The sequence below is a fragment of the Vanacampus margaritifer genome, chromosome 8 (assembly GCF_051991255.1).
Source record: "Vanacampus margaritifer isolate UIUO_Vmar chromosome 8, RoL_Vmar_1.0, whole genome shotgun sequence".
In the NCBI taxonomy this organism is placed as follows: Eukaryota; Metazoa; Chordata; class Actinopteri; order Syngnathiformes; family Syngnathidae; genus Vanacampus; species Vanacampus margaritifer.
Window position 1 is genome coordinate 5,747,534 of NC_135439.1, and position 27,117 is coordinate 5,774,650.

General features: G+C 40.8%; 1 protein-coding gene across 4 annotated transcripts in view; it reads left to right on the top strand.

Moving 5' to 3' along the window:
- ephb2b (eph receptor B2b) overlaps positions 1-27,117 on the top strand; it is a 137,591-nt gene that overhangs the window by 46,317 nt on the left and 64,157 nt on the right. For all 4 annotated transcript variants that reach the window (XM_077572863.1, XM_077572865.1, XM_077572864.1 and 1 more), the window contains exons 2-3: positions 5,742-5,821; positions 19,556-20,240. In XM_077572863.1, the coding sequence (XP_077428989.1) occupies positions 5,742-5,821; positions 19,556-20,240 (765 nt within the window). The remainder of the gene's footprint in view (positions 1-5,741; positions 5,822-19,555; positions 20,241-27,117) is intronic.

The window sequence follows — 27,117 nt, forward strand, 5'->3', positions numbered from 1 at the left end:
CAAAAACTAAATGGATTGTTCATAATTCACTTTTAGGCTCAGATCAAAAATACAAAATTGAAAAACGGACCGCAGGATTTAATCTAATTTCAATATTTAATTGGTTGTGTAGGTTTGTTATCATTGCTCAAGATACGTTACCCAGCTAGCGAAGAAAATACCTGTAACTGTTTTTGAACACATTTTCTTCAAGTCTACTAGTCCACATGGAGTTTTGGACATGAAAACAATGCGATCAGACAGACAAACAGCAATGAAGGATATCTTGCTAACCGTGTATGAAGCCGATCGTGATATCACACATTTTTCCATGATATGATTTGGCTGACTGATTGTGACGACTAATGTAGCTTAAGTGGGTGTGGCCAAGCTTCATTTATTTATATATCAAATCAGTTTTGGATGTTTGATTGCCCCTTTAAGATGTGAACAAACGAATGATAAGCGATTGGTTAGTGTTGCAGGAAGCGCTCTCAACAGCAGCGTGGTGGGCTTAGTCTCCCAGCTCTCATTGCATATTCATGGCCCCCCCCTTGAGAAGTCCGTGGCATCAGGTTTATAAAAGAAAAAAGGACATATAAATGACATTCTCGCTTGAATTATTTACACTCGCATTGTTAACACTTGTGAATATATTAGCTCATGTGCATGAATGTTTCATATTTTCAGGAGGGGGGGAGAAGAGATGAAAACAACCTTAAGTTTTGGGAGCGCCTTTGACCGCCAGCACGGAGGTCATCTTCCCATGGGCCCGAGCGGTTATTCAACGCTTTTATGCAACACTTCACTGCCGCACAAAAGATGTAAAGACACTTAAGCAGCGGCAAGCAGGAAGTTGAGGGGCTGCGGTTTGTCTTTGGAGTGGAGAGCACGGCGGCGGCGGCGGCAGCGTTGGGGAAGAGTAGCCTGCCGGAACAACCGGTGTGATGAAAATCCATCACGCCACGTCGCGGCCGCACGGCATCAAACCTCACGTCAAGCTGCAACCGCTAAAATCCTTTTCAATAAATCATTGCAGGAGAATAACGCCGATTTGTGTTCAGTGTTCCCTGGAATGCATGAAACCGCTCCTTGAAGAGAAATCTAACGGTGGACAATAGCTGAATAAGTAATCATATGGTGGGCCTGGCGAAACAATCTGTGGTCCGTCACAATCTGTTCTGATGATGATCTGAGATGATTAATGGTTAATTGATGTTCAACCACTCAATTTTGGTGCACTTTTAATAGACTTTTTTCCCCCTGGGGGTATTCGTTTTCACCTATGTAATTGATAGGTCTAATTTGGTGGCTTGGTGATGAAGTGCTGCATCCAGAAGGGAAAATACACTTTCATTTTGTCTTCATGGGGTGCTAGCTACATCCCCAGTTATCAAAGTTTGTTTCCATCTATTGTATACTAGGGATGTATCGCTAACGGCCAGGGTCCCCTTCCCCCCCACAAAACTCACTAAGCCTGTTGGGGAAACAAAATCGGCCTGGAAAAATATTTGACAAAAGGACAAGCGCCGAAATGTATCTGAGGTTTGGGCTGGTGGAAGGGAAGGGGTATGCTGAACTAACAAACAACGTCATCCAGAGATTACTATTTGTTGGCGAAAGTGAATGCGCACGACGGCCGGCGACATGCACCAACTATTATACATCTACAGGTGGATTAGCCTGGGGTGACGCCAAGTTTATAAATCACTGGGGGAAACACTGACAGCAATATCGCAATTTTATAATTGCCACCATATCATTGTCGTCATGTTACGATATTAAAAGCAGCACAACTTTTCGCAGTAAGATACAAAAATATGGCCTTTAAAAATTCTATTTTCTTGTTAATTTATGAGAAAAAAAGAGATATTAAAATAACCGATTCATGGTTTTATGAATCGATATCACGCTCAAAAAGGAAAATCGATTCAATATTGGTTATTCAATTTTTTTTAAACCCAGCCCTAAATCAGTATCTATCCATCCATCTCTTTGTATGTCTGAGACAAAATTACATAAAAAGTATGCAATCATTCTTGATCCGTGTTCTAGTTTGATAAAAGCTGTTTCAAATTGTAGAGAAAAATACAACACGTCTCCTTTTAAGCCTCTGAGCATCCCAGCCCTGCTCTCAATGAAGGGCCAACATGCTCCACCACAGCTGGAGAGCCGAGACGGAGGCCGAAGCTGACAGGACTGACGTGCCGCTGGGCTCCGCGGGGGGTAATGACTTGGCGGCCAACAATGGAGTGTAAAAGGCAGGAGGTTGGGACAGCGCAGCCTCTTTTTGCTGTTCGGTGCGGAGATGCGGCAGTATTGCCACGTTTACATTTGCCTCCGCACTGTTTAGGCAGGCTAACCCTGATCATGGGTCATTACAGAACAGGCACCTTTGGCTTTTTTTCAGTTCCTGATGTTATACACAACAGACTATTCTCTGCTGTGTATCTAGTTTTAACCCTTTGGGTAACTTTTAGGGCTGCCGCACAGGTTCGTTATTTTGGGACTCGAGAAACGAACTCGAGTGCAGAGGTGCAATCAATTGAAAATCAGTCTTCAAATATCAAGCAAGCAAGTTATGTTGTCATGGTCCAGTCAATTCAAGTCAATGATTATCTCAAGTCAAGTCAAGTCACCTTTTTTAATGCAGTCTTACTTGCCGTATCTGACTTCATAATGGGAGAAGACTGTAAAGGTCAAATGATATTATTGGGAAATGTATCTTGCCTTTCTGCATGTATAACTTCATCATCATGCTTCAAGTCAAGCATTAACGGTCAAATCCAAGTCAAGTCTCAAGTGTTTTATTTTTTTGTCAAGTCACGTCATCAAAACGCTTGACTCCAAGCCGGAGTCCAAGACACAATGACTCAAGTTCCCATCGCTGCTTTAGTGTACTACTTAGTGGTGAAATGGTGCGCCAAAATATCACGGTTCACTGCGTAGCTTGGTTTTAAGGTCACACTTTTGGTCCACATTGGGTACAGAGATGGAAGCAAACTCAAAACGTAAAAAACTACCAATCTTTTGGGCCAAGTTTTTGAGATGAAAATAAGACTCTGCAAACTGCTAGCAATATATTCATCAATAAATGGACCATTTCAAACATACCATTGCTATTAACGGAAGTTATTGTACATGCCTACCGACATGAATCAGAGGTGAGTTAAGTCAGGTGGTCAAAATTGGGACAAAAAAGGAGACTAGACAAATTGGTGTCATCTCTTTGTGCTCATGGAAATCTTTCCCACCAAAACTCCGTCACCTTAAACCGCCGCAGAGGGGGTTCATTATCCGCACTGCTCCTCCACTAATTATTCTCATGCTTATGGGGGGATAATTACCATTTTGCAGCCTAACATCCACACTGCCTGCTTGGCTCGGCATCACTCGCAAAAGGCCGTCAATGGCTGCTCTATTGCAGTCTCATCAGTCTAATTATAGGATTTCCAACTTGTGAAAACTGTGAATTCTCCCATTATGCTCGTCGCGATGGCGGCTGGGATGCGACAAAGTCGACGGAGGAGCCTTGAGTGGAGAGCGGCGGGCCGAGCCTTTTCCTTCAAAGCTGCGGCTGTATGAATTGGAGGATTGCCAAGCTTGTTAATCAGGTTTGCAAAATAGACTGATTCACTAGTTTGTTGTCCCTCACTTAAAGGAGACTAAGCATTATTTTTGCAGTTTAAAGCAGTTGCCAGTTGTCTCAATGACAGCTTTATGTATCAAAAATGCAGTTAGATTCACCGAACTTATTTTGAAGGGGCGGTCCTATCTTATGCAAATGAGCTTTTAGTCTCCCAGGCAAATGGGTGAGGCTTGGTAATGGCTGTTTGTGCTTATTACAGCATTTTTGTTAGATATTCAGCTCTTCATCGCTTTATCAAGCTGCTGAATTACGCTTAAGGAGTGCAAGACAGTGTTCCCCAACCTCTTTTCAACCAATATGATAAGGTCTTATTTTGCTCACCAATGTACCCCGTATGAAAATCTGGCTCTTTACAGTTGAATATAAAACCATTACTCTGTTGTAGGAATGGCAACAAGTGGATTGCTGGTATAAGATTGCCACCATCTTTGACTTGCCATGTGTTAAAGTGTCTGATAATCCCTCTTTGGCATTTTGGGGTCACAGCAGCCTGTCTATATAGAATGAAACAAGACCAATCAGGAGGCCACATTCATTAAGGAGCCGGAGAACAGCAAAGAGGCAGAAGGCCTAAGCCAAGAATGCAGTAAGGGTTGGCTGGGGTTTGGGGGGTTGGGCAGGTGACAACATGAATGGTCCAAGCGGCAGATGACAGACAGCCGGGTCAAGCGGGCGGAATGCGGGCCGCAGAGGACCACATGACGGACAGGACGCACGTTCTCTTTGACCCCAATTACTGGAGGTGTTTCTTTTCACCACATAATCCGCAGCAAGCATGCTGGCCTCTGATTGGTTTCACCAGCTTGTTTTTTTTTTTTTCTTCTTCTTCCCCAGCCCCCCCAACAAAGTCAAACGTCTTGATGGGACTGCCCATCTGTCTGAGATGTTTCAAAGCTCCTATGATTGGCATTTGTGTGCAACAGATCACTTTTCAGTGAAGGTCACATAGTCGCTAATGTCAACGTTTGCTCTTTACCGTTGTTTTAAGAGGAAATGTATGTGGATATGTCACCACTGTCACAAATCAGTGGAGGAAATGGCTGTCCAGATGTTTGGCTATTCAAGGCTTCTAATTGCAACTTTGGCATAATTGTGAGAAAACAAATACATCATTAAAAAAAACATACAAATTATTAGGAGTCGGAATCTTTGATTGTCTCATGATTCAATTCGATTTCGATTTTTGGGTCTGCGATTCGATTCAGAGCGATTTTTAATTCAAAATCATTTGATTGTCTTTTTTTTCCTTTTAATTTACATGTATTAAGTTTTGAATTGTAAGGAAAGTTCTTTTTCCCCTCCACAAAAAGTGTGGACCACAACTACTATACTCTATATAGCTAGCTATAATTTTTTTGGATCCCTTTTACAGTATATTCTGCCCTCCTTGAGCAGACTGACTACAGTTTAGCAGACAGCTAAATACATATGTTTCACTTGTTTAGCTTGTTTCCTGAATGTAGCTAGCTCAAGGCTAATGCACAATGGAAAGTGCCATTGACTCGCTAATACTAACTAGTGGCACTTTAAACATTCAAAACAATGCTTATTTGTAATCATACAAAACGCTTCAGGAAGATATACAGAAAAGCATCTTTACATTACTTACTCTTCCTACGCTGCAAAAAAACAACTTTTATTGGCATAACTTGATCATGACTTTTTCCTTCTACTCTCTAATGTGGCTACAACTTAGCAGTGTATCAAAATGCGCGGAACCACACACACATTACACACTAGTGGTGGAATGGCTTTTGAAAACAAACAACTCTTTTATCTAATTCATTAATGAGGCACGACAGTGCACAGTTAGCACGATTGCTAGCCAAGTAGCACTAATGCTAGCTGGCTATCCTATTTGGTGCTCTTTTCTTGCATTCATTTTTATACCGTTCATGACGTAATCAATTTGTGGACTCACCAAAGTAATAAACAACAAACCAAAAAAACAACAAAAACGATCCTGATTCTCTTGAGTGTGCTTGTGTCCAAACCGGGGCTGATGCGGAATGATTTTAATTGCGAGCTGGACGTAGTCCCATAGATAGTTAGCAATCTGGCAGTCGCCGTAAATCCATGTCATCCTGACCTCCGTCTGTCCGTCTTTCCGCAGAGACGCTCATGGACTCCACCACAGCCACAGCCGAGCTCGGCTGGACCGTCTATCCGGTGTCGGGATCCAGCGACAACAGCGTGAGTCACGTCGGCCGCAGTTGCATCATTCGCCAAAAGTGTCAAAGTCGTGTGTGCATGTGTGTGTGTGTGTGTGTGTGTGTGTGTGTGTGTGGTCACTGGTCACCCTCTGCTTTTTGTAAACGTGTGTACGTTTGTTCAATCCCCATGACAAATGCACTTGTTGCTCTGCACCACTGTTTGGGTTTCTCACTCTGAGGTCAAAGTTGAAGCCATGAGCTGGGAAAAGCACCAAAGGAGGAGCCCAGTGGGTGTTTTGAGAGGCACTGCCTCATTTATAAATCTATTAGAGATAGACGCAAAGTCAAGTTTTGGATTTTTGATTGTTAATCATCATCTGTAATTAACTAGAGATGGTCGTTTGACAAAATTTCTCTTCATCACTGCATTTGAAAACTTCTTTCATGATTTGGTATAAAAATGTCATACCTTGATCATCTTGCCTTGAATTATCATCATTATCTGTTTTATCTCAATGTTAACAAAAGAAACAAAAACTCAGGTCACTTAACACACTGCCACCTCTGGCCCAAAGCGTAACTGCAGCATCTGTGTCAGGCTCGTTCATGGTGCGCGTGCGAGTGAGTACGTGCACGATCTTAAAGCCACAGCCACAGTTGACAAACGAAGACATGACTTCAAATGAGATTAGAAAAACTCCGCCCTTCCCCAAAGAGGAGTGCGTGGATCTGCACACTCTACTATAAAGCGAAGATAAAAGCTGATAGAGAATAAAATAGAGCTGATAGCAGAATAAAACAGTCAGGGCTCTTCGTACTCATCTGGGCATTGGTGTAGCATGTATGATGTAGAAAAAGCTTTAGCATTAACTTTTTATACAGCACAATGCATCTTTAACCCCTGGGCGTTATTTTATTTTGAAATGGCTTGGTCAGAACCAACAAAAAGCCAAAAAATGGTCAAATAACGCCCAGGGGTTAAGCTTGTTCCAAATTTTTTTAGTTGTTCATTTATTTTTAAAGCGCATTACAAAATAAGACACTATTGCTAGCCAAGTAACACTAATGCTAGCTTGCGCAACCATGTTGGCTAACAGCTAGCACATTACAAAATAAGACACAGATAAAAAGATTCAAACTCATTACCCCCAAAAATGAGCAAAAAAAATCAGCTGATTGTTGCTGATTTTTCCCCCCTCTTTGTTATAAGTTAAACAACTGTTTGGCTGCTTCTAAGTTGTTTGTTTTGTTTATGCGGTTTGTTTTTGCATTAATGATCCCCTCTGTGACCCATTGAACCATCACAGACTTGAGAGCAAAATAGTTTGCTTATGCTCCAGCCGCCCGGACGCAAATCTTCGAAGGCGACTGCGTCGTTTGATGCTTAACGTTTCCAGCGAGGTTGCCAGGATTCCCGCATTCCTGGCGGCCACATGCAAGACATGCCGAGCGTGCAGGCGCGCCAAAACCAGCGTCTCGGCCTCGCTTCGTTTCTGCGCCACGAGATTCCGTCTTCCTTAGGATAGGACCAAAAAGAGGAAAGATGTCGACTTATTTTCTGGAGCGTTCCCAAAAAAACACAAAACCCATTGCCAATTTTTCTCAATTATTTACGCTTCTGTGGTTTGTTATAAAGATGGTTTGAATTATACCCCGTCGTGCTGGAGATGCTGGCCTTCGATGGTTCCATGATACAACTTTAAAGATGTTCTTCATCTCCTCCATCCTGTGAACGCCTGCTGTCGCCTTCCTGCTGATCCCGACAAGCAACGCGGTGTAACGGCTTCCTTTTTCTCCTGCCATCAACGGAGTCTGTCAGTTATTTTCATGACCGCATTTCCTCATGTCGTGGCCAGGGACGTTTATTTATCTATCTTTTAGGGTTTATTTATCCGTCTTTTAGGGGTTTTTACCGGGCCTTTATTTGTACAAATGCTTCCGTATAATAACATAATATCGATGGAGATTGAATGTTTTTTTTCCCCTTATCATCGGATATGATTGTTCTTCTTCCGGTCCTTAATTCTCAGGGTTTTTCCTTCAAATTGACGCAGAGGTGGTCCCATGCACAACATGTACAGTTTTGCCTTGCTACTCTCGTCAAAGTTTACTATCAAACTAAACAAAAACAATACAGAACAAAGAATCACACGTGCTTTTAACACAGCAACACAGCTTTATATTTAGTTGACTACCTTTAACTCATTTGCTCACAAAAATGTATAAATACGTTCTATTTTAAATATTACCATGATCCCAAAAACGTATTTATACGTTGTTATTTAAAAATGTTTTTTAGGCTCGAGCATACAGAAGGCTTTGATACAATGAAGAGAAAGCTTAAAGCAATGGTAGTTATTACAAAAACGACCAGCAGGTGGCAGCAGAGTAAAAGAGATCAACCAGGGCCATGTTGCAAAAAGCCCTTTTCCCAAGTGTTTTAAGCAGATTTGTGAATAATGATGAGACTTAGCTATATTATAATGCTAATTGCTGCAAAACGGAAATATACAAATATACTTTTTTCCTGATGAAAGAAAAGACTCTAATCTTTCTTTTGGTAGGTTCCATGTTTTTTTTATAGCAATAGAACACAATATTCTGTGGGCTTTGCAAAATCCAGTAAAGCAGCCGGGAGCGAAGGGAGTTGCTTCAGTGAAAAAGGCTGGGAGTGAATGAGATGGGAAACAAATAATAAAACATTAAAAAAATACCTGAAAAAAAAAACATTGGTCTATCGCTACACGCTATTTCGTGGCAAAAACAAATGTCTAGTGAGTATGATGCACAGAAGTCGTCACCCTGAGGCCCAACGCAACAGGTGGCGAAACAGCCACACGAAACGAACGCACACTACGTGCACATACTGTACTGCATATGCTGGGATCCACGGGCTCAACCGGTGGATTTGCGAGTATCATGAAATTCCTCTCGACATGACACCAGATACTTTGCGACCCGATGGAAAGCCAAACACGTACGAGCAGAAAATGAAGTTAGAAATGTTCTGTCAGTTGGCGTTATTCGACTCCCGCTTTACGATACATTAGAATGTCAAATTAGTCACATAGGAATTTTCCTTCCTGTGTTTTATTTTTTTGTCTGGCGCCCGCAGCTCTTCTCGTATGAATCTTTCTTTTAATTCCCCCCAAAAAATGACAGCCAAACTTAACCCCAAACACACTGACAACCGGTGGAAAATGTACATGAAGCACAATTTGTCCCCGGGCGGTGTGGGGATGTTCTTGATACCCATGCTGGCTAACCGGCTCAGACAGAATGTTTTAGGAATAAAGTATGCACAAAGTTTGCAATTTTGCTTTGGTGAATATGGGGTGACATGCAGAGGGGGAAAAAACAACTTTTTTTGTTTTATTTTTAACAATGTAACCTACTTTTTTTAAAGAAATAAATGGCTCAGTAGCCCTTAAAATTTTAATGAAGCAGCCCCAGCTGTATGTTTGACCGAGGTCTACTAAAATTAGGAAGCTTATCTGACAACCCAACACCCCAAAAAAAAAATAAATAAAAATGAATCTCTTTTAGTCACATCATAAAGGTCATATCTTAACACACTCCTCCGTGACACTCGTCTGAGTGTCGAACCAGAACTTCAGAGCTAACCACTATCACAATGCGCTGTCATGGAGTCAACCAACTTCTGTCAAACTACGTATTCAGGCTCGGGACCGCTGGACTACAGTTTACATTTTCTATAACTTGCTTGTGGAAAGATGTTTGTAACTTTTCAAATATAACCATACTTATGCAGACTCAGCATCAGATTGAGTACATGACACGCCTCTTGTGAAGAGCAATCGAGCATCACAGACTTAAGTGGCCAACGTGTTCTTTTCAAGTGGGGTGGAGAAATCAAAGCAAGGTCATTTCATTTACGTACATTTCAAGGGATACTCATTGAGCCATTTTCAGCAGCAAACAAATTAATATTTTGTCTAGAATTAATTTGGTAACTTCATTATTTTTCCTGTGCTGAGGAAATAGGTAACGACCAATCATGGCTCAGTTAGCTGACCAAACCCAGGGAACAGCACAGGTGATGTCATCTTCAGTCAACAGCAAGTAGAAAGATTAGGTTTTAAAGTTATTAATTATACAAGAAAAATTTTGAAGTTATCAAATTCATTCTGCACAAAATATTAACTTTTTTACTGCTGAAAATGGCTCAATGAGTCAAGTATCCCTTTAAAAGTATTTTTTATTTTTATGAAAGACCTAACGTATTGCACTTTATGACAATTCAGAGACTTTTTAATTTATATTTAATGTTTGAGGAGTTTTTTTTTTATCATGTCCTTGTTATTTAAGAAGAATTGATGTTTCATAATTAATCAATATCAGATTGAACCAAGTGAATCAAATCGGACAAAACCGTATCTAACTCTTATGAACTTCAATTTAGTGGTTGGGGTTTTTGGGTTGACCATCCTGTGTCCTGGGTCGATTCCGGTGTTTATAAAGAAAACTTTTAAAGGCCATGACATCTAGTGTAAAAAATATTTCATGTATTTCATTTAACAAATGCAAGTTAACCTAAAACTATTTGCACTGACCTGTGAGAGGAAACAAAAGACAAATAGTTGATTACTGCTTTAGAGGTGTGTGTGTTATTGATGCAACGAGAGTCACCCCCGAGGAAAGACTGCATCTGAAAATGGAGCAACGTGAATAATTGATTTACATCTGCCAGTGATGATGCGTCGCCGGCACTCCGAGTGTTGTGTCGCCTCATTGGAATTCAAAGACAGTGCGATGCAATCACCAACGGGTCGACTTTTGGATTAAAGAAAAAATATAGCGTCGGCTGCTGGACTCTTTTATCGCAGAGAAGCAGATTTACGAACACGTTGTGCCAAAGTGAAAACTCATCTACGTTATAGTCTGCAGCCTAGAATATAGATGACGTATCTGCATTGATGACATGACACCACACAACGTAGAGAGGCGTATACTGGGATATTTTTCTTGTGACAAATGAATAACCATTTGGAGGCGAACACAAAAGCTCAGTGCTTATCAGGTTAACAAATCAACATGAAATTTGGTGGACATTTCAGCCATAGGATGCACACAAACATCTTTAGGAGCTGTGTCCTAAATGGTACAAGGAGGCGGCCATTTTGGTTTGAAGCAGACATTTTGGAAGAATTCCAAGGCTTCACCGAACTCCTTGTAGGGAATTCACCCAAATTGGAGGCAGGTATCCTCGACAGATGGGTGACAATAAATTGCCAAGCTTATTTTCTGGTGCCAGCCAATGTGGGTGGAGCATAGGATTGTAGATTGGTCATTATTCAGAGGATTCTCAGAAAGAATAATAATGTTGAAAAAAATAAATAAATTGCCCCTGATACAAGTTTTACCGATTGACACGAAACTGGGTGGATATGTTATGTCATGTTGACTTTCATAACACGATGCACGAAAAAGTCAAGGACCATTGTTTGAAATGGTACATGAATTTGACCATTTTGCTTTGAAGCACATATTTTGGGCGAATTCTAAGGCTAAATAGAGAATTTGCTCAATTGTGTCCCAATTGGAAGCAAGCATCCTAGACAGTTGGCTTAACCTAAATTATGAAAATATTATGTCAGCAAAAATGGTCAGAGCTGAAAAAAGAAATCAGCTCCGCAGACACCAGTTTCATTGATCAACACGGATTTGGTGCACATATCTCTCATCACAGGACATACGAAGAAGTCTTGTACCGGAAATTGAATTTGAACGTGACCATTTTGCTTTGAAAAAAAAATCAATTTTGGACAATTTCAATTAACTTTATTTAAGGAATTCAGTTTCCAAAACACTCATGTTAAAGCTGCATTGTGCCGTTTAAAAGGGTAATATCACAGCTTTTTCGACATCATGCATGCTCCACCAATGCCCAGATGAGTACGAAGAGCCCTGACTGTTTTACTTTGACTGCACTTATCAGCTTTTATCTTCCCTTTCTTAGTAGAGTGTGCGGACCTGCACACTCCACAGTTTCTTTGGGGAGGGGCGGAGTGGTGGAGGGTCATGCGCGTCCCCCGCGCAGTAGCGGGCATGCGGCGTTGTACGAGCATTAGCCTGTGGTGTTAGCTAGCGTACAACACTGCACGCGTGAGCTGCTAACTTTCTACAGTTAGGATGCTGCAGTTACGCTTCGAGGTGGCAGTCGTGAGTAAAAAAGTAACAAACTGCAAAAAAAAATCCTTTAAACTTAAATGTTAACTATTTTGTGCCTGTGCCGCAATATGGTGATATGGACATGGCCTCAGTTTAACAGTATTAGTTAACAACTTCACATAATTGTAATATTGTGAAAATTACTTTATAAAGTAAGTTATAGAATACGTCCACATTGATATGGAAAAAAAAATACTTGATGCGTCCTTTTTGTGTGTTTTTATATGGAAAAAAAACACTAAAACAAGAAGATGATTGCTGTCTTAGAACAAACGTGAATCCACCGTACTACACAATATTACTTATGATATTAAACTGACAAATACACAACTGGTTGTAGTAATACTTGGTCAGAATCGGGAATAAGCGTAAAAAAAAAAATGGAACAAGCATTGTCACAGAATAAGCCAATTTCGACTTCTCTCCTCTCGTGAGGACCTCGAGGGCTCAGACTAACGCCCGGCGACATGCAGCGCCGCCGTTACCTCCACCTTGGCTGCTTAAAACACATGACCACCCTCTCGCAGCACTCCTCAGCCAAAAGCTGTGAAAATGAAGACGTTTCTTCTAATTTCACACTCGGCGCTTGATCGTTAGGCTCTTATTATGCCCCATTTGCTTCCCTCCACTGGCTGTGATGAAAGGGGGCCAAAGGGGCTGTGACAGGACAAAAAGGGGCCCCTCCATCACAACACATTTTGTTTGGGGACTTTTTTTTTTTTTTTTTTTAACTACAACCCTTCCCCCGCCCGCATGACCACCACTGCTTCTCGCCAGTAGCCCCCACCTGTTTCTGTATTAGTTTGTGTCTAACTACAAACGTCCAGTGAGCTGCAGATGGTCCGCTCTTGTTTAATTGGCCCTCGGCTTCCCCGCCGCTCATCAAGCAAGTGGGAAGGTCAATAGCTGCTCATGACCTGCGATGGTGATGTGTGCTTGGAAAAAAAGCCAAAAGATGCCAGCATTTTTCTATCCTGTCACATCCTGATTGGAAGCATGGGATTTGGCTAAATGAATTTTGGCGCTATTGCCACACTCCAAAACTCAACAAACTTCAGCCTTGTTCACCTTGGTGAAAATTTGTATTTGCTTGGGTTAAAAAAAAAAAAAAAAAAAAAACTAGCCCCCGAATCCAGGTTCTCTCAGCAACATGGAAGTTGGTGGAGACGTCTATAGTCGGGTTTCCATCCAATTGTTTTACATTTTTTAGGAAAATTTACTGAAAATGTGCAAAACAGACTGTTTCCATCTGTTTTTCTTTTGCAAATATTGAGAGGGGACTCCGCTTCGCTAGGTGGCGGTATACACCATAGAGATGTGATCCACCAATAATTTAAAAGAAGAAGAAGACCAGGAAGCAACTGTGCCGTGCGATGACGAGTTTTCGTTTGTAATTCTTGATAAACCGTAGCGTTTCTTTGCTCATTTCCATCTAAAATTGCATTAATATTCCCTTCTTTAATTAACTCCAAAAGATTTCAGTTTCATCGTCCCCGCAAACATACCTTACTTTATCGTCCAACAATGCTTTGGACTACAAATGTACATGTGATGTAATATCCGGTCAAAACATGCAACGCGTATCCGGTCTTGCCAGCGGTTATTCTCAAAACCTGTTATATAGTCAAAATTCGCTTTTTCCTTTTTCGATACACTTCCAAATCCAGCCCCTTCTAAGCGTAAAAACCTTTTCGCGAATTTTGGGCCCGTTTTCGAATTATTTATTTATTTTTTATTTTTATTTTTACCTCTGAACAAAAGCTGGTGCTCTGTTTTTCAGATTTTTTTTTTACCCTGTTTTTCTGAGTAGTTTTCCCTCCTGTTTTTCTTACTATTTTCCCCTCATGTTTTTTTCGAGGGTGGAAGGGAGGTTTTATGACAGAAAAAAAACATTCAGTAAAACAAAAAAAAATATTCAGAAAAACAGGGGAAAAAATGCACACAAAAAACAAAGCCCCCCCAAAAAAAAATTGGTCAGGTTTATTTTTTCAAGTGAATGCAATACGCATAGCGCTCATATGATGATTAAATTTTTTTGCTTATAGACGGTGAATATTGCGTTAAAAGAGAGATTTGCAGGGTCCGTGTTGACCACCCAAGTTACCAAGTATGTTACCTGTCAGACAAAGAATTGAAAGTTTTCAGATCTGGCAAAACAAGTTTTGTCCATGTCAGTATTTGTATTATCCCAGGCAGTATGTGTCCCTTTCCTTTGTTTAGTTTTCACCCTGGAAATGGTCCGGGCCAAGCCACGCATCACACTCAACGGTGATTAATTAGGACATGGGAATAAAGAATTTGAGCTGTTCTAATTAGACGGAGAGTGTTTGATGGAATGCCAGTTTTTGTAACGAAAGGGGCTGACTTTCCCCTCCCCGGCCGCCGTCAAAATGTGTCAGAGTCCTTGCTAAGTGGGCTCTAATTTGAGAGATTATATCAGCTGTGAAGTGGAGCGGCTGCAGCTGATGCAAAGCGGCTCTCTGGGGTTTAGAAACACTTTTTTCCCCCTCTCTTTTCGTCTTCCTCGGGCTGAGATGTCGAGGTCAAGGTTGCGACCTTTTAGGTGGTGCCGGCGCACGGTGTTTAAAGTTGATGCCCTTGATCCGCGGCCAAGGGGGCCTGAAAACATCTGTAAGCCTGTACATAGAAACAAACAGGCAGGGAAAGAGAGAAAGGTCTCTCTTTTGTGTGTAAAATGCAGACCAGACTCCGGGTGAATTCGATAAGTCTTCATGTGGTCGCCCGGTGGAATATTCTATCCGTTGCTCTGGCTGTGATTGATGTTTCTCGGGATTTGCCTGAAGTGAAAAGAAGCTTTTCACCGTGCCAGTAAGCCATTACAGTATGTGCTCCATTTAGATACAAAAGGCGCAACAATGACGGATGCGATGTCGCCCGCAGCGAGCTGAGTGTCACATCAGGCCAGAAACATGGACTTAAACGTCAATAGATATATATATGCACTATTTTTTTTCTTTTTACAGCCATCTTCCTTCGTTCTAATTTTCAGAACTGATGAGACACTAAATAATAAATAAATACAATGTGTACTATGAAAGTTGATTCTGGGCACGTTTGACCCATTTTTCCCCACCCTGACTGTGATGTAAAGCACACTGACTTCAAGTTCAGCGTCTTCGGGAGGAATTACAGTATGACTATAGTTTCTCCAATTAAAGCAAACGCATTGATAAACATTAATACTGGCTGACGGCGGAGCGCCAAAGTGTTTCATCTGCACGCCATCATGAAAAAAAATAATCCCTTTTTCACATTCCTTTTAACATTTGTAATGCTACTGGGTTAATCTGACTAGTGTCATTAACTAAAACAATCCTACTAATGCACATAGTTTAGTTTTTTTGCTCATTATTAACCCTTTTGTGTTGATTTATATTAGTATCACTGGGTCAATTTGACCCTGCGGTAAATTTAATTATCCTAAAGTCTCAGAAATGAAACAAGGTCCCAATTATCCAAAAGAGACAGAAATCGCAATAAACATTGTTTATATCTCATTATTAAACTTCATTTTATGTCTGTTTCTCAGGAACAACAGTAATATTCTTGGGTCAAATTGACCCAGACCATGTTTAATTATATAAACCAGTCAGAGAAAAAAACATCCCAATTCTAAAAGTGTCACAAATTGGGGGGGATCCTAATGAATATCTTTCCATATCATTATTATTGCTCCTGTTTGGTTGGTTTCTCAGAACGCCCAAAACTGTTCCTGGGTCAATTTGACCCGAAGCATGTCTGATTTCCCAAAGGTCATACAAACTAAAAAAAACACCACTTAATAATTATTGTTTTTCTCTCTCTCTCTCTCTCTCTCTCTCTCTCTCTCTCTCTCTCTCTCTCTCTCATTATTCACCCTTCTGTTTACATTTCTCGAAAACAGCAGTAATGTTCATGGGTCAATTTGACCCGGATGTGTTTGATTGCCCAACAGTCTTACAAAGAAACAAAAATAAATAAATAACAGTTTCAATCAATATGTTGTGTCTCTTTGAATAAAATAAATTAACAAAAGACTGTTTAAATATTGGAAAACAAAGAAACTGCAATAGTGATATGAATTGATTTTTATTGTCATTGCACACGTCACGAGTACAGAGTTACAAAATTCATTTTAAAGGCTGTAACAACTGACAGAGGGAGGACGGAAGGACCGACGGGTCATGTGGCAGCGCCCCAATTTCTTATCTCTTTGACTGCCAGACGTTTTCAGAAAAGGGATGCCGTGGGTGCCAGCCGATTTAAGCATTTTGACTGATCTTTCAAGGTCCATAGAAAATTATGTGTTTGGACTATGGAAACACACCTACTACCAAATGAAAGATTGGACTCTCATCTTTCATCAGAAAAAAAAAGTTTGTTTCTACCTTATTCCATTCTTCAGTAATCAACAGTAGAAAATGGTTAGTTTCACCTCTGTTTTGAAATAAACGTCTTTTAACGTCTTTGGCACTCCTCCATAGGATTTTACTTAACGTTTTTGGCAGTCAAAGAGTTAGATAAGAAAAGGGAGAAGCGATAATATGCTATTATTATTTCAGGTCCTCTTCCCATTTATTTATTTATTTTTTTAAATGTTGCTTACATTTATCAAAGCAATCATAAAAAGTCATACACCAAAAAAAGAAGAAGAAAAAAAAATCTAATTTTCCAATGTCTCAATTTGACCTGCAAAATAACAGGAGGGTAAACTCACACTGCAGCTTCAGTGAACACTTTGATTGAAAAAAGAGCATCGATGGAACTATAATTAGGAACCTCCGTCTGACAACTTCACCGCCCAATGCAACAAATCACAGTCCTTCCCCAACAAGGGCAAAAATGATACACGCCGTTAACTCCGCCTTGCGTAAAAGATGAAGTGGGAGGTTGAGCTTCATCTTTAAGTAGCCCTGAAATATACTCAACACATTTCCGCCGATGTTTGTGCATGGGCGGGACACGGATCTTGACATCAGCGCAGATTTACTCGGCTAAAAACTTAACAGCAAGTAGAAATATAAATTAACTGGCCATCTGTCTTGTATTGTTCTTTTATAGATACATAAATAGAATACCTTTTGTTGACACTGCATTACACTTACAGTTACTGTGCAGTGTAACACAAAGCAGTGAGTGGTTCTGTTAGATGCTTACATTAATAACAGATGAATTAAAAAAAAAAACAATCAAAGAGGTTTAGTTTCTATTGTAGTATGTGAATTTAAAATATCAGAATTCTGACCAACCCTATCCATGTGGATGATGCAATCAACGTAGATGGTGCTCTATCACACTTTTTTTTACTTACAATGTTTGATCGCACACCATATTTACCATATTTGTAATAATATGTGCAGCACGACATGATCATGGATAATTATCGAAAATGGATTTATTGATTTGCCCTATGCAACTAATCCAGGGTGGATCCCGCTTCTCTCAACTTAAGTCAGTTGGCATAGACTCCGGATCACCTGCAACTTGAATGAGAGCAAGAGGTATAAAAGATTGGCTGATTTAACTGTATGACTTATATTCGACTATATTAATAACAGCAATAATACATTAAGTTAAGGTAATAGACAAAGTGCAATTTTTCTGCAAAGATTGCGTGGGAATGCTGAAAAGCTGAATCCTATTAATGAATGATAAGATTTGAGTGCATGTGCTTATGAAGTAGAATGAAAGATAAATGATGTGAGAATTACACATTTTTAATTGTAGTTAAATGACAAATGAATGAAAAAGAAAACTTAAACTACAATCGGAAATTATAATCCATTTCTTTGGATAGTTGCAATGCACTGTCAAAGGTGGGATTCAAACCCTCAACTTCCTGGTTACTAGACATTGCACTTTACCAGTATCAGACACGTGGTAATGATGATAAATTTTATGTATGGAAGTAGGCGTGGAAAGTAATACTTTTTTTTTTCAATTTCAATGTCTGTCCCATTGAAAATGAATGTGAAAAACAAATCATATTTAACGTTAAATTGTGTGAATACTCTAAGTAATGTGAAATCAGACGATATATACCTCGGGAGGCGGGAATTTTTGAAGCAAGTTGAAATTTGAACGGTGTATATGTGGGAGTTAAAAATCATAATAATATATGAATGCTTCAGCATTCCCACAATTATACACAATAAAATTGATTACTGCATAATCTGGATATCTTAAATACATAGTCAACAAACACTAATATGCTTTGCGATATGCTAAGGAAGCTGCAGTATCTGTAGTTGTTTAGCAATGGCAGAGGTCCTCACGCTTCCCCTTGTTTTCTTCTTTATATATTCGGTGTTGAAAATGACCTTATCAGCTTGATCACATTAATGGGTGCAAGGTTCAAAGATGCGCAAACTGGGCTAGCGTGCCAACAAGACCTCCGGGCTCCGAAAGCACATGCTGAGAAAAAAGCTGGTTCTCATTTTGTTCCTCTTTGGGCCGACGTAGAGATGTGATGTTTCTTTGCACCGTGTAATCAATTTAATCACAACGTCGCCTTGAGCTGATTACGCGCCGATAATTACACTTTTCAAAGCGTGCGCGGCAACAAACACATTATTGGTAGAAAACAGACATTGGCGGAGGTTTATTACTGTGTTCATAATGAGAACCATGTCGACCTTTATACGTCTTTACACTGGCATTGCACATGTGCTGTTTATGTACAGCGGGGGTTGTAATTATTTGGTCTCTTCCTGCTGAATTTGTTGAATTTGTTTGCTCAATTACAAAGAAATGGCATGAAAAGAGAATATCAGTCGCAAACGCATAAAAATGCTAAAATCTATTTGATACGCAACAAATTTTGGCTCGCACCCATTCTCAATTTTTCTTTGTAAAAGCTTCAACAGTTTTAACAGCATATAGTTTGAATGGATTGTGGTAATAATAATAATAATGTAGTATTATAGTATAATGTTAGTCTAAAAAACACCAATGCAAAGGATCCAAAAATAAAAAATCCAAAAAAGGATCCAAAATTCTGACCAAGTTGTTGGGAATCAAATACTTATTTCGACCAATACAGTTTTTAAACCTTTATCCAGTGAGTTTTTATGCATTTTTAGACTAAAATTCTGTCTTTTTACTATCATTCATATGCAACCATAAAAATGAGAGACATTCGAGAACTCTTGAAACTGTGACAAAGAATGTCCATGGACACGCGCCGAACTGTGAGAGCCAGAATTCTGGTTATTTTGTTGGGGATCAAATACATACTTACTCAATACTCATAAAACATAATTTGATCATTTTTAGATTTTTGACTGATATTCCTGTCTAATACAAAAGTCAATAAGCAACCATAAATGTTTGAGACTGTTAAAAGGAATGGCCATGGGCAGCAGTCAATCTGTGGGAGCCAGAATTTAGGAACTAATACTTCTTTCACTTGAAAAAAAAAAAGCATGTTATACCTTTTATACTTTGGACTGATGTTCTGTCTATCACCATCGTCAATAAACAACCCTAAGAAATTGAGATGGTTAAAAACTGTTAAAATAATTTGTGTTAGCCGGAACTCAAGAGAAAACAAGCTAAAGTTGCCATTTCGTCTCTCCGACAGTGGGAGGAGGTGAGCGGTTACGACGAAAACATGAACACCATTCGGACCTACCAGGTGTGCAACGTTTTCGACAACAACCAGAACAACTGGGTGCGCACCAAGTACATCCGGCGGCGCGGCGCGCAGAGGATTCACGTGGAGATGAAGTTCTCTGTGAGGGACTGCAGCAGCATCCCCAACGTTCCCGGCTCCTGCAAAGAGACCTTCAATCTCTACTACTACGAGTCGGACGCTGACACGGCCACCAGGACCTCGCCGGCCTGGATGGAGAACCCCTGGATCAAGGTGGACACCATCGCGGCCGACGAGAGCTTCTCCCAGGTGGACCTCGGCGGCAGGGTGATGAAGATCAACACCGAGGTCCGCAGCTTCGGCCCCGTGTCGAGAAACGGCTTCTACCTGGCCTTCCAGGACTACGGCGGCTGCATGTCGCTCATCGCCGTCCGCGTCTTCTACCGGAAGTGCGCTCGCATCATCACCAACGGGGCACTCTTCCAGGAGACCCTGTCAGGCGCGGAGAGCACCTCGTTGGTGGCGGCGCGGGGGGTTTGCATCCCTAACGCGGAGGAGGTGGACGTGCCCATTAAGCTGTATTGCAACGGTGACGGGGAATGGATGGTACCCATCGGACGCTGCATGTGCAAGGCTGGGAACGAGGCGGCGCAGAACGGGACCGTGTGTCGAGGTACGTCTTTTTTTTGCTCCCTTTTCAAGCCCATTTTCACTGTCTGGTAGTTTTAGAGGTGTACTGCCCATTATTGGTACCCATCTATTGGGTTATCAAGAAAACTTTCTTTGGTCCTTCCTCGGGTCTCTTGACGGCCTCACGACTCTGGCTGGAAGTGTTCGGTTTAGGTGAACGGTATGGGATTTTTTAATAGGTTTTAGGTGAACTAATGAATACACACACTCGCACGCACGCACACACGCACATACACATACTCACCCACATACAAAAAAAAAAAAAAAGAAGAAAATTTAGGGTGCCCAAAGGGGTGGAGATAGACTCATGCTCCAGTCTGTTTGTTGGTTTGTTGGGATTGGGAAGATTTATTTCACGCCAAGAAAGTAAACCGAATTCTGGATGTCGTGTATATTGTTGTCCGTTTATGTTATTGTGTTGTGCTATTTAAGTTGTCAGTATCCCCAAAAACATCCTGACCGCTGCAAAACACAACCCAGATCAGGATTTTATCCTTCCAAACTGAATTGAACTGAACCATTTGGTGGAAAGTGGCTTTGCACCATTTCATTTATGCACTCAATATAAAAATCTTTACCACAGACTCTTTATTTCACCGAACGGAATGTTTGACTTTACGCGCCAATATGCTGATCTGAAATGGGTTTGAATTTGAATTTTGGTCAACCAAGCCATATTTGGTGACGCACGTGGCCGTTCAAATTGGACCACACACGCATATCACTCGAATCTAATCTAGCCAAATAAAGAAAAATAATATAGAAAGGAACATGAACAAAAAACAAGTATCAATACACTGCCAGTGCAAAAAAAAAAAAATCGTTTGCACCCTAGCTATTGTACAAACCCACACAGGTAGTACATTAGTAGAAATAATGTGTGCTCATCTCCCTTCATCCACTCGGACAAAGACGCTACTTTTTCAAATGGCCTTTATTTGCCCTTCCCAACTGGAAGCCCTCTCACAGGCACATTGATTGGACGTTCCAAAACGTCGGTGCGCTCTACTCTGCGTCTTATGCTGTCCGCACCGAGGCGGGTGGCGGCGGGTGGCTGTTTAATGCGACGTGAAGCCTTGCTGGCTGGAAACAGCATGACGGCATGTCACCCGCACGCATCCCGCCCATCTTGACAAACCTCCCACCTGCACTCACGATGACTGTGTTCCTGCCCTGTAATTACAACACATCTCTCAACGTGTTTGTGTGCGTGTGTATGCGTGTTTGTAGTTACTGGGAGGGGAAATGTGATGGCTTCAGCCTCACGTAGAACCACAACTTTTGGTAAAGAAAAGCAAACAAGACCTTTTAAGCGACGTGTAAACACGTCAGTCCTTGATTAAACGGTAGTTTTGTTTTTGTTTGTAACGAATGTTGAGTATGGGACAGACTTTTACGGGTTCCCATGTGGAACATGTAAGGTAAGGCACAAGAAGTTCAACTCCCTTGTGCTGTAGAAAGACTCTGTAAACAAATCCATTTATAAAAATAACTAAAATTTTGTCAAGAATGGACCAACACATTTTTTTAGTTAAATTACATTAATAACCCACAAAGCAATCCAATTTTTTGAGTTGCTTTGGGTTAATTGAATAATCTGATTGATTGAAGTGGACTGACCCAACTTTTTGAGTTACTTAACTGAAAAACTTGTGTCCGATTAAATTAATAACCCACAAAACAACCAAATTTTTGGGATTGTTTTGTGGGTTATTTATTTGACCCAATGTTTTAGGTTAATTGAATAACCCAATTGAATTGTGTCACAAATGAACTTTTTCAGTTATTTACCCCAAAAAGTTAGGTCAAACTAAATTAATAACCCACAAGGCAACCCAGTTTTTGGGTTGACCCAACATTTTGAGTCAATTGAATGACCCAAAAAGTTGCGTTGGCCCCTTTGTGACCCAATATGGATTATTTCTACCTAACTCTTTTTAGAGTCTACAGTGTATCTTAGCCTCTGTCCAGTGGTCATCGTGGCTAGAAATATGCTTTCGACATTAGTTGGAATTATTATGACATTGTTCAAACTCTCGGTGTTGTACTTTCCAAAAAAGAAAAAAAATGAAGCCATTATATCATTAACATTTAAATATTTCATTGAAAAAGTCCTTAAATCTGATGTCATTTACACGCCCCCCAAAAAATTCATGTTTTCCATTTTCTTCTCTTACTGTAAGGAACATGAGCTGAACCGTGACCTCTAATCCAAGGTACTAAACCATGAGTTTAAGATTTTACCGTAACACCCATAGTACTTGAATAACACACAATTTAGTGTCATAGTTGATTTATAGCAGTAGCTCCACCAAAGTGTGTAATCATTCTGACTGCTATGCTAACAGGGACAAGCTTTTCAAGGAGCACAGGCCAATACCGGGCACACATGAGGATACTCAATCTGCTCTGCCGCAATGAGTCGGCAACCCAGCGTAATTACGCCAGTCTGCTTGTTTTTGTGACCTCCGTGTAAGTCACTCCATGTTGCGGATTTCAACGTCTCTGGGGTTGCGTTTCGTCACGCTGCTCTTTTAGTGCTAAATTGGATTATACAAGTAATTGTTTTCCGCTCAGCAGAGACAACACGATCCAATTTCATATCCTCGCGGTGCTGAACATGCCGAAACATCAGCGGAGTCCACATTCAAACGGGTTACACACATACAGATTATTTGAATGTGAGAGACCTCTCAGATGACATGCAAATAAGAATGGATGTTAGATACCACTTTTTTTCCAGACTGATACTTCAATGAATGATAATTTAAAATATTTCGTATATTTTTGGGCAAAAGGCAGAATAGTCACTTTGCAATAGAGAATTAAGTTCTAAAGTGACTTTAGAAATTGTTTTCTTCTTGATTGTTGAATGGCCACAAGAGGGCGCCATAATTATCAGTGACTGAAATTGGCAGCATTTGTGAGAACTCGATATCTTGAAATAAGGTCGAAATCAACCCTATACCAGTGCCTGGAAACGGTACTCGCCTTTCTCTAGAAATTAGTGTGGGCTTACTGCACTGTGTAACTGTTAACTGGTGTACTTGGTGTAAACTGTATTGTGTATTAGAGATGCCCAAACAGCACACTACACACACACATCAACATATGGTTCGAATTCAGCCAGAATTCGTTTTTTTGGTACATGGGAGCAAAGTACTTAAGTGCACTTGGGTTTATGAGAAAATATGTATTTGATGCAAGCCCAGCATAATATGATTGTTTGAAGCTGCGCTCAGAGTTCAAAGTCAAATACCAATACCATCGTAATAATTGAGCACCTTTAACATTTGTCGGCCTTCATCGTTGATCTAGCAGATTGAGAAGGAAATATCTTATACAGCAAAATGGCTCAGGATAATCTTTTTAACTCATTCACTCCCAGCCATTTTCACTGAAGCAACCCCCTTCGCTCCGGGCTGTTTTACTGGATTTTGACTGATTTTGCAAGGCCCACAGAATATTGTGTTCTATTGCTATAAAAACATGGAACTTACCAAAAGAAAGATTAGCGTCTCTTCTTTCGTCAGAAAAAAAGTATATTTCTATCTGCTTCCATTTTGCAGTAATATAGATAAGTTTCATCATTATTCACAAATCTGTAAATATCCAGAAGGGGAAAGAGCTTTTTTGCAACACGGCCCTGGTTGATCTCTTATACTCTGCTGCCACCTGTTGGCCGTTTTTGTAATATCTACTATTGCCACAAACATTCTTTTCAGTTCAGAGGCTGCATCAAAGTTCTGTATGCTTTAGCATAAACCCTCCCCATAAAAAACGTATAAATACTTCTTTGGGAGCATGGTAATATTTAAAACAGGCCGTATGTTTACGTTTTTGTGAGCAAATGAGTTAAAGACATCCAATAATCAGATGTTTTGCTGACAATATGCTCCAATTTGGCCCATTTATCGCTATGTGTGGACCCCGCAAAAGGTGACAGACCAGAAAATGCCAATTCAGACACTCTGCTGAAAGTGGATCTGGCTCAAATTAGACCTGAATTCCATTTCATGTGCACAATATATAACAATAAAGTATGCTTTGGGTTTATTAGATATTTTTCATTAGATTTTTTTCCTTTTCATGTATTTGCAGGGACCCCTCAGAAGTCAAACATAAGACATCCAGGGATGCTGTTCACTCATGCGTGTACGTTAAGCAAACCGACACCACTCGAGACAGATATCCCTTACACCAACGTTCATTGACCATCCTCACCGTCGCCCTGTCTTCGCACTCACATAACGGCCCATTTGATTAAAGCTTCATGAGAAAAAATGCATTATCTGCGAGTGCGGCCAGCCTGAGCAAAGATGGATGTAATGCCTTTATACAAAAGTCATGAGCCTCGGCAGAGCGCTTCTGCCAGGATGGCGCTCAAGTGCTAAGTGTTCCCTGTTATTTCTTGTGTTCGCCGCACTCCACACCGTCTTCCCCGACATCCCGAAAGCCGATCTCGCTGCTTCAAACTGCGGTGGGCCGCCGCCTCTCGAACCGCAGCGTTCTGCGTAATGAATTGATCCATGCGAGATGTGCCGAATATTGCGGCATAATGAATTGATTTGAGAGAGGTGCCCTCACGGGGCTCCGAAGAGATCCTCTTTCATAGCCGGATTACGGAGCCGCAGCGACCGCACAAAGCGGCCCAGATGAAAGTGACTATTTGTACAGTAATATTTATAACCCTAGCAGCCGGCGCTTTGTCCTGACATTCCCGCAGCTTAACGTACAATTATGGGTGTTACAATTAAAGTCTCGGCTGGATCCCCGGCAAATAATTATGTTGTCAGGAAATCTGTCAAAACATTGATATACAAGGTGGGGTGCTTACAACAAATTGCTGGGACCTTCCCTCAGTGATTGCCTTACAAGTGAGATTAGATTTCCTTCTCGGAGTGGAGGAACCACAGCGGCGGCTTTCAGGGGCGAAGATGGCCCTGAAAAAAGGAGATCTGATTTCCCCCACCAGCCTCCAGGGGACGGTGCATTGCATAGACACATGGGCTTGTGTTTGCCCTCGCCTCTCCCTCTCTCTCTCTCGCTCTCTCTAGAACCAACAACGTTGCCTGCACGCCGGTACAAAGCCAGCCATGTTCATGGAGGGAATTGCAAATTTAACAATGCCCATGTGTGCTTTTCTACTGTAATCTGAGTATCTCCAGTCGCTGCCATTGTGAATTCAAGGGTCTCGAGAGTGAGAGTGCCACTAAGCGTGTGGCTCACCGTATGGCCGAGATTCAAGATCATCTTCCTCGGAAGAAGTAAACATTGGAGAAGTGCCCGCAAAATCACTCATTTCTCATCTGTGAAATGAGATAATCCTCATAACTTGGATTTGTACTGCAAATCAAAGTACCCACTTCTGATTTAATGGCTGTATCCATTTTTTTTTTTACAGTCTACTTACATGTATACGACGTGTGTGTATATATATATATATATATATATATATATATATATATATATATATATGCGCCGTCATACATGTGCAACCAGCTTGCATGGATGTCAAAATTGCACATAGATTTTTAGAAACTTAAGGTGTTTCTAAGGGAGTTCTAGAAATGTTGATATTAGTAAAAAAAATAATCGAAGTATATCAATGCATAGATTTGACGCTGATAAGAACATGAGGAAGACAGTCAATGCATCGGCGTGTAAAATTGCCGTTTGGATTGAACATGTTAATAGCGTAAAAGAGGAGGTGAAGGCTCTTAATAAGCGCCTCTAATTTGCCGCCGGAATCCCAATTATATAAATCGCGCCGTCTGGAGAAGATTTAAAGGAATGAATCAACGCGGCAGCCTTTGCGATTCCACACCGCTGCCTTTATTTCCCCGGGTGCCGCTGTCTTATAATGGCGCCTCTAATCGACTAACAGCGCACATGGAGGACTTATGGGGGTTGGGAGGTAACCACGCTGATGACTGGATGATTGTCTTTTGTGCTGCGAGATGGCAAAATGCAAATGAAACACGCCCTTCAGGACTTTTTATGCCACCGCGCCAACAAAGACGAAAGAGACAAATTCCTCTGCTTATTCTAATGTTTAAAAACAGTCGTCCCCAACCTTTTTGGCACCATGGTTTCATGTAAGGCAATAATTTGAACAAATACAAACAAATGATTGAAAGTAAAACTAGCCATTACGCTAATCACTTTGACCTTTTGCCCATTCTGACGATGCTCTCTAAATACATTTCGTTTTTAAAACCCTTTAGCTTGCTTTGTGCTTTGGTTTTTATACATTGTATCACGCGAATGAGATGAGCGATTTAACATGTGCACCTGATTTTTAAAATACTATCCCAAAATTAAACGAGATGAGCTCTTGAGTGCATGTGCAGTATGTGTGATTGGTGAAATTGCGTATGAGCACTTTGCGACAAATTGCAATTGTTCAGGTTGGTAAAACAAACACACTCATGGGAGAGGACTGATTTGATCCTCTCTTGTCAACATCCTTTTAACTGGTAGCCTTCCATCCAGTGTACGTGCATATCTTGATGGCAACAACAACATTCAGCCTGGCTGCTGATGGTTTCGCGCACCATCTGCCAGCCAGTGTTTGTATTCAGATCGTTGGTGAGTGTGTGACCTCGCTGCCTTACTGTTGGAGTGCAGGTGTTGTTGCTCTCATTCCAACACAGAAAAGAGAAAGAGAGATGAGAGTCTGACATCTTCTCGAAATTGGAAGATACAGTAGGATTATTTGATATTTGGATTATCTGGATTGATGCAACAAATCTCTTCCTGGGTAAATATGTACATTTGGGATCTAATTCTGGCCCAGCAAATCTTGGGCTTGTTCATCACAGCTTGTACAGTAACTTTAATATGTTAGTTTATTGATG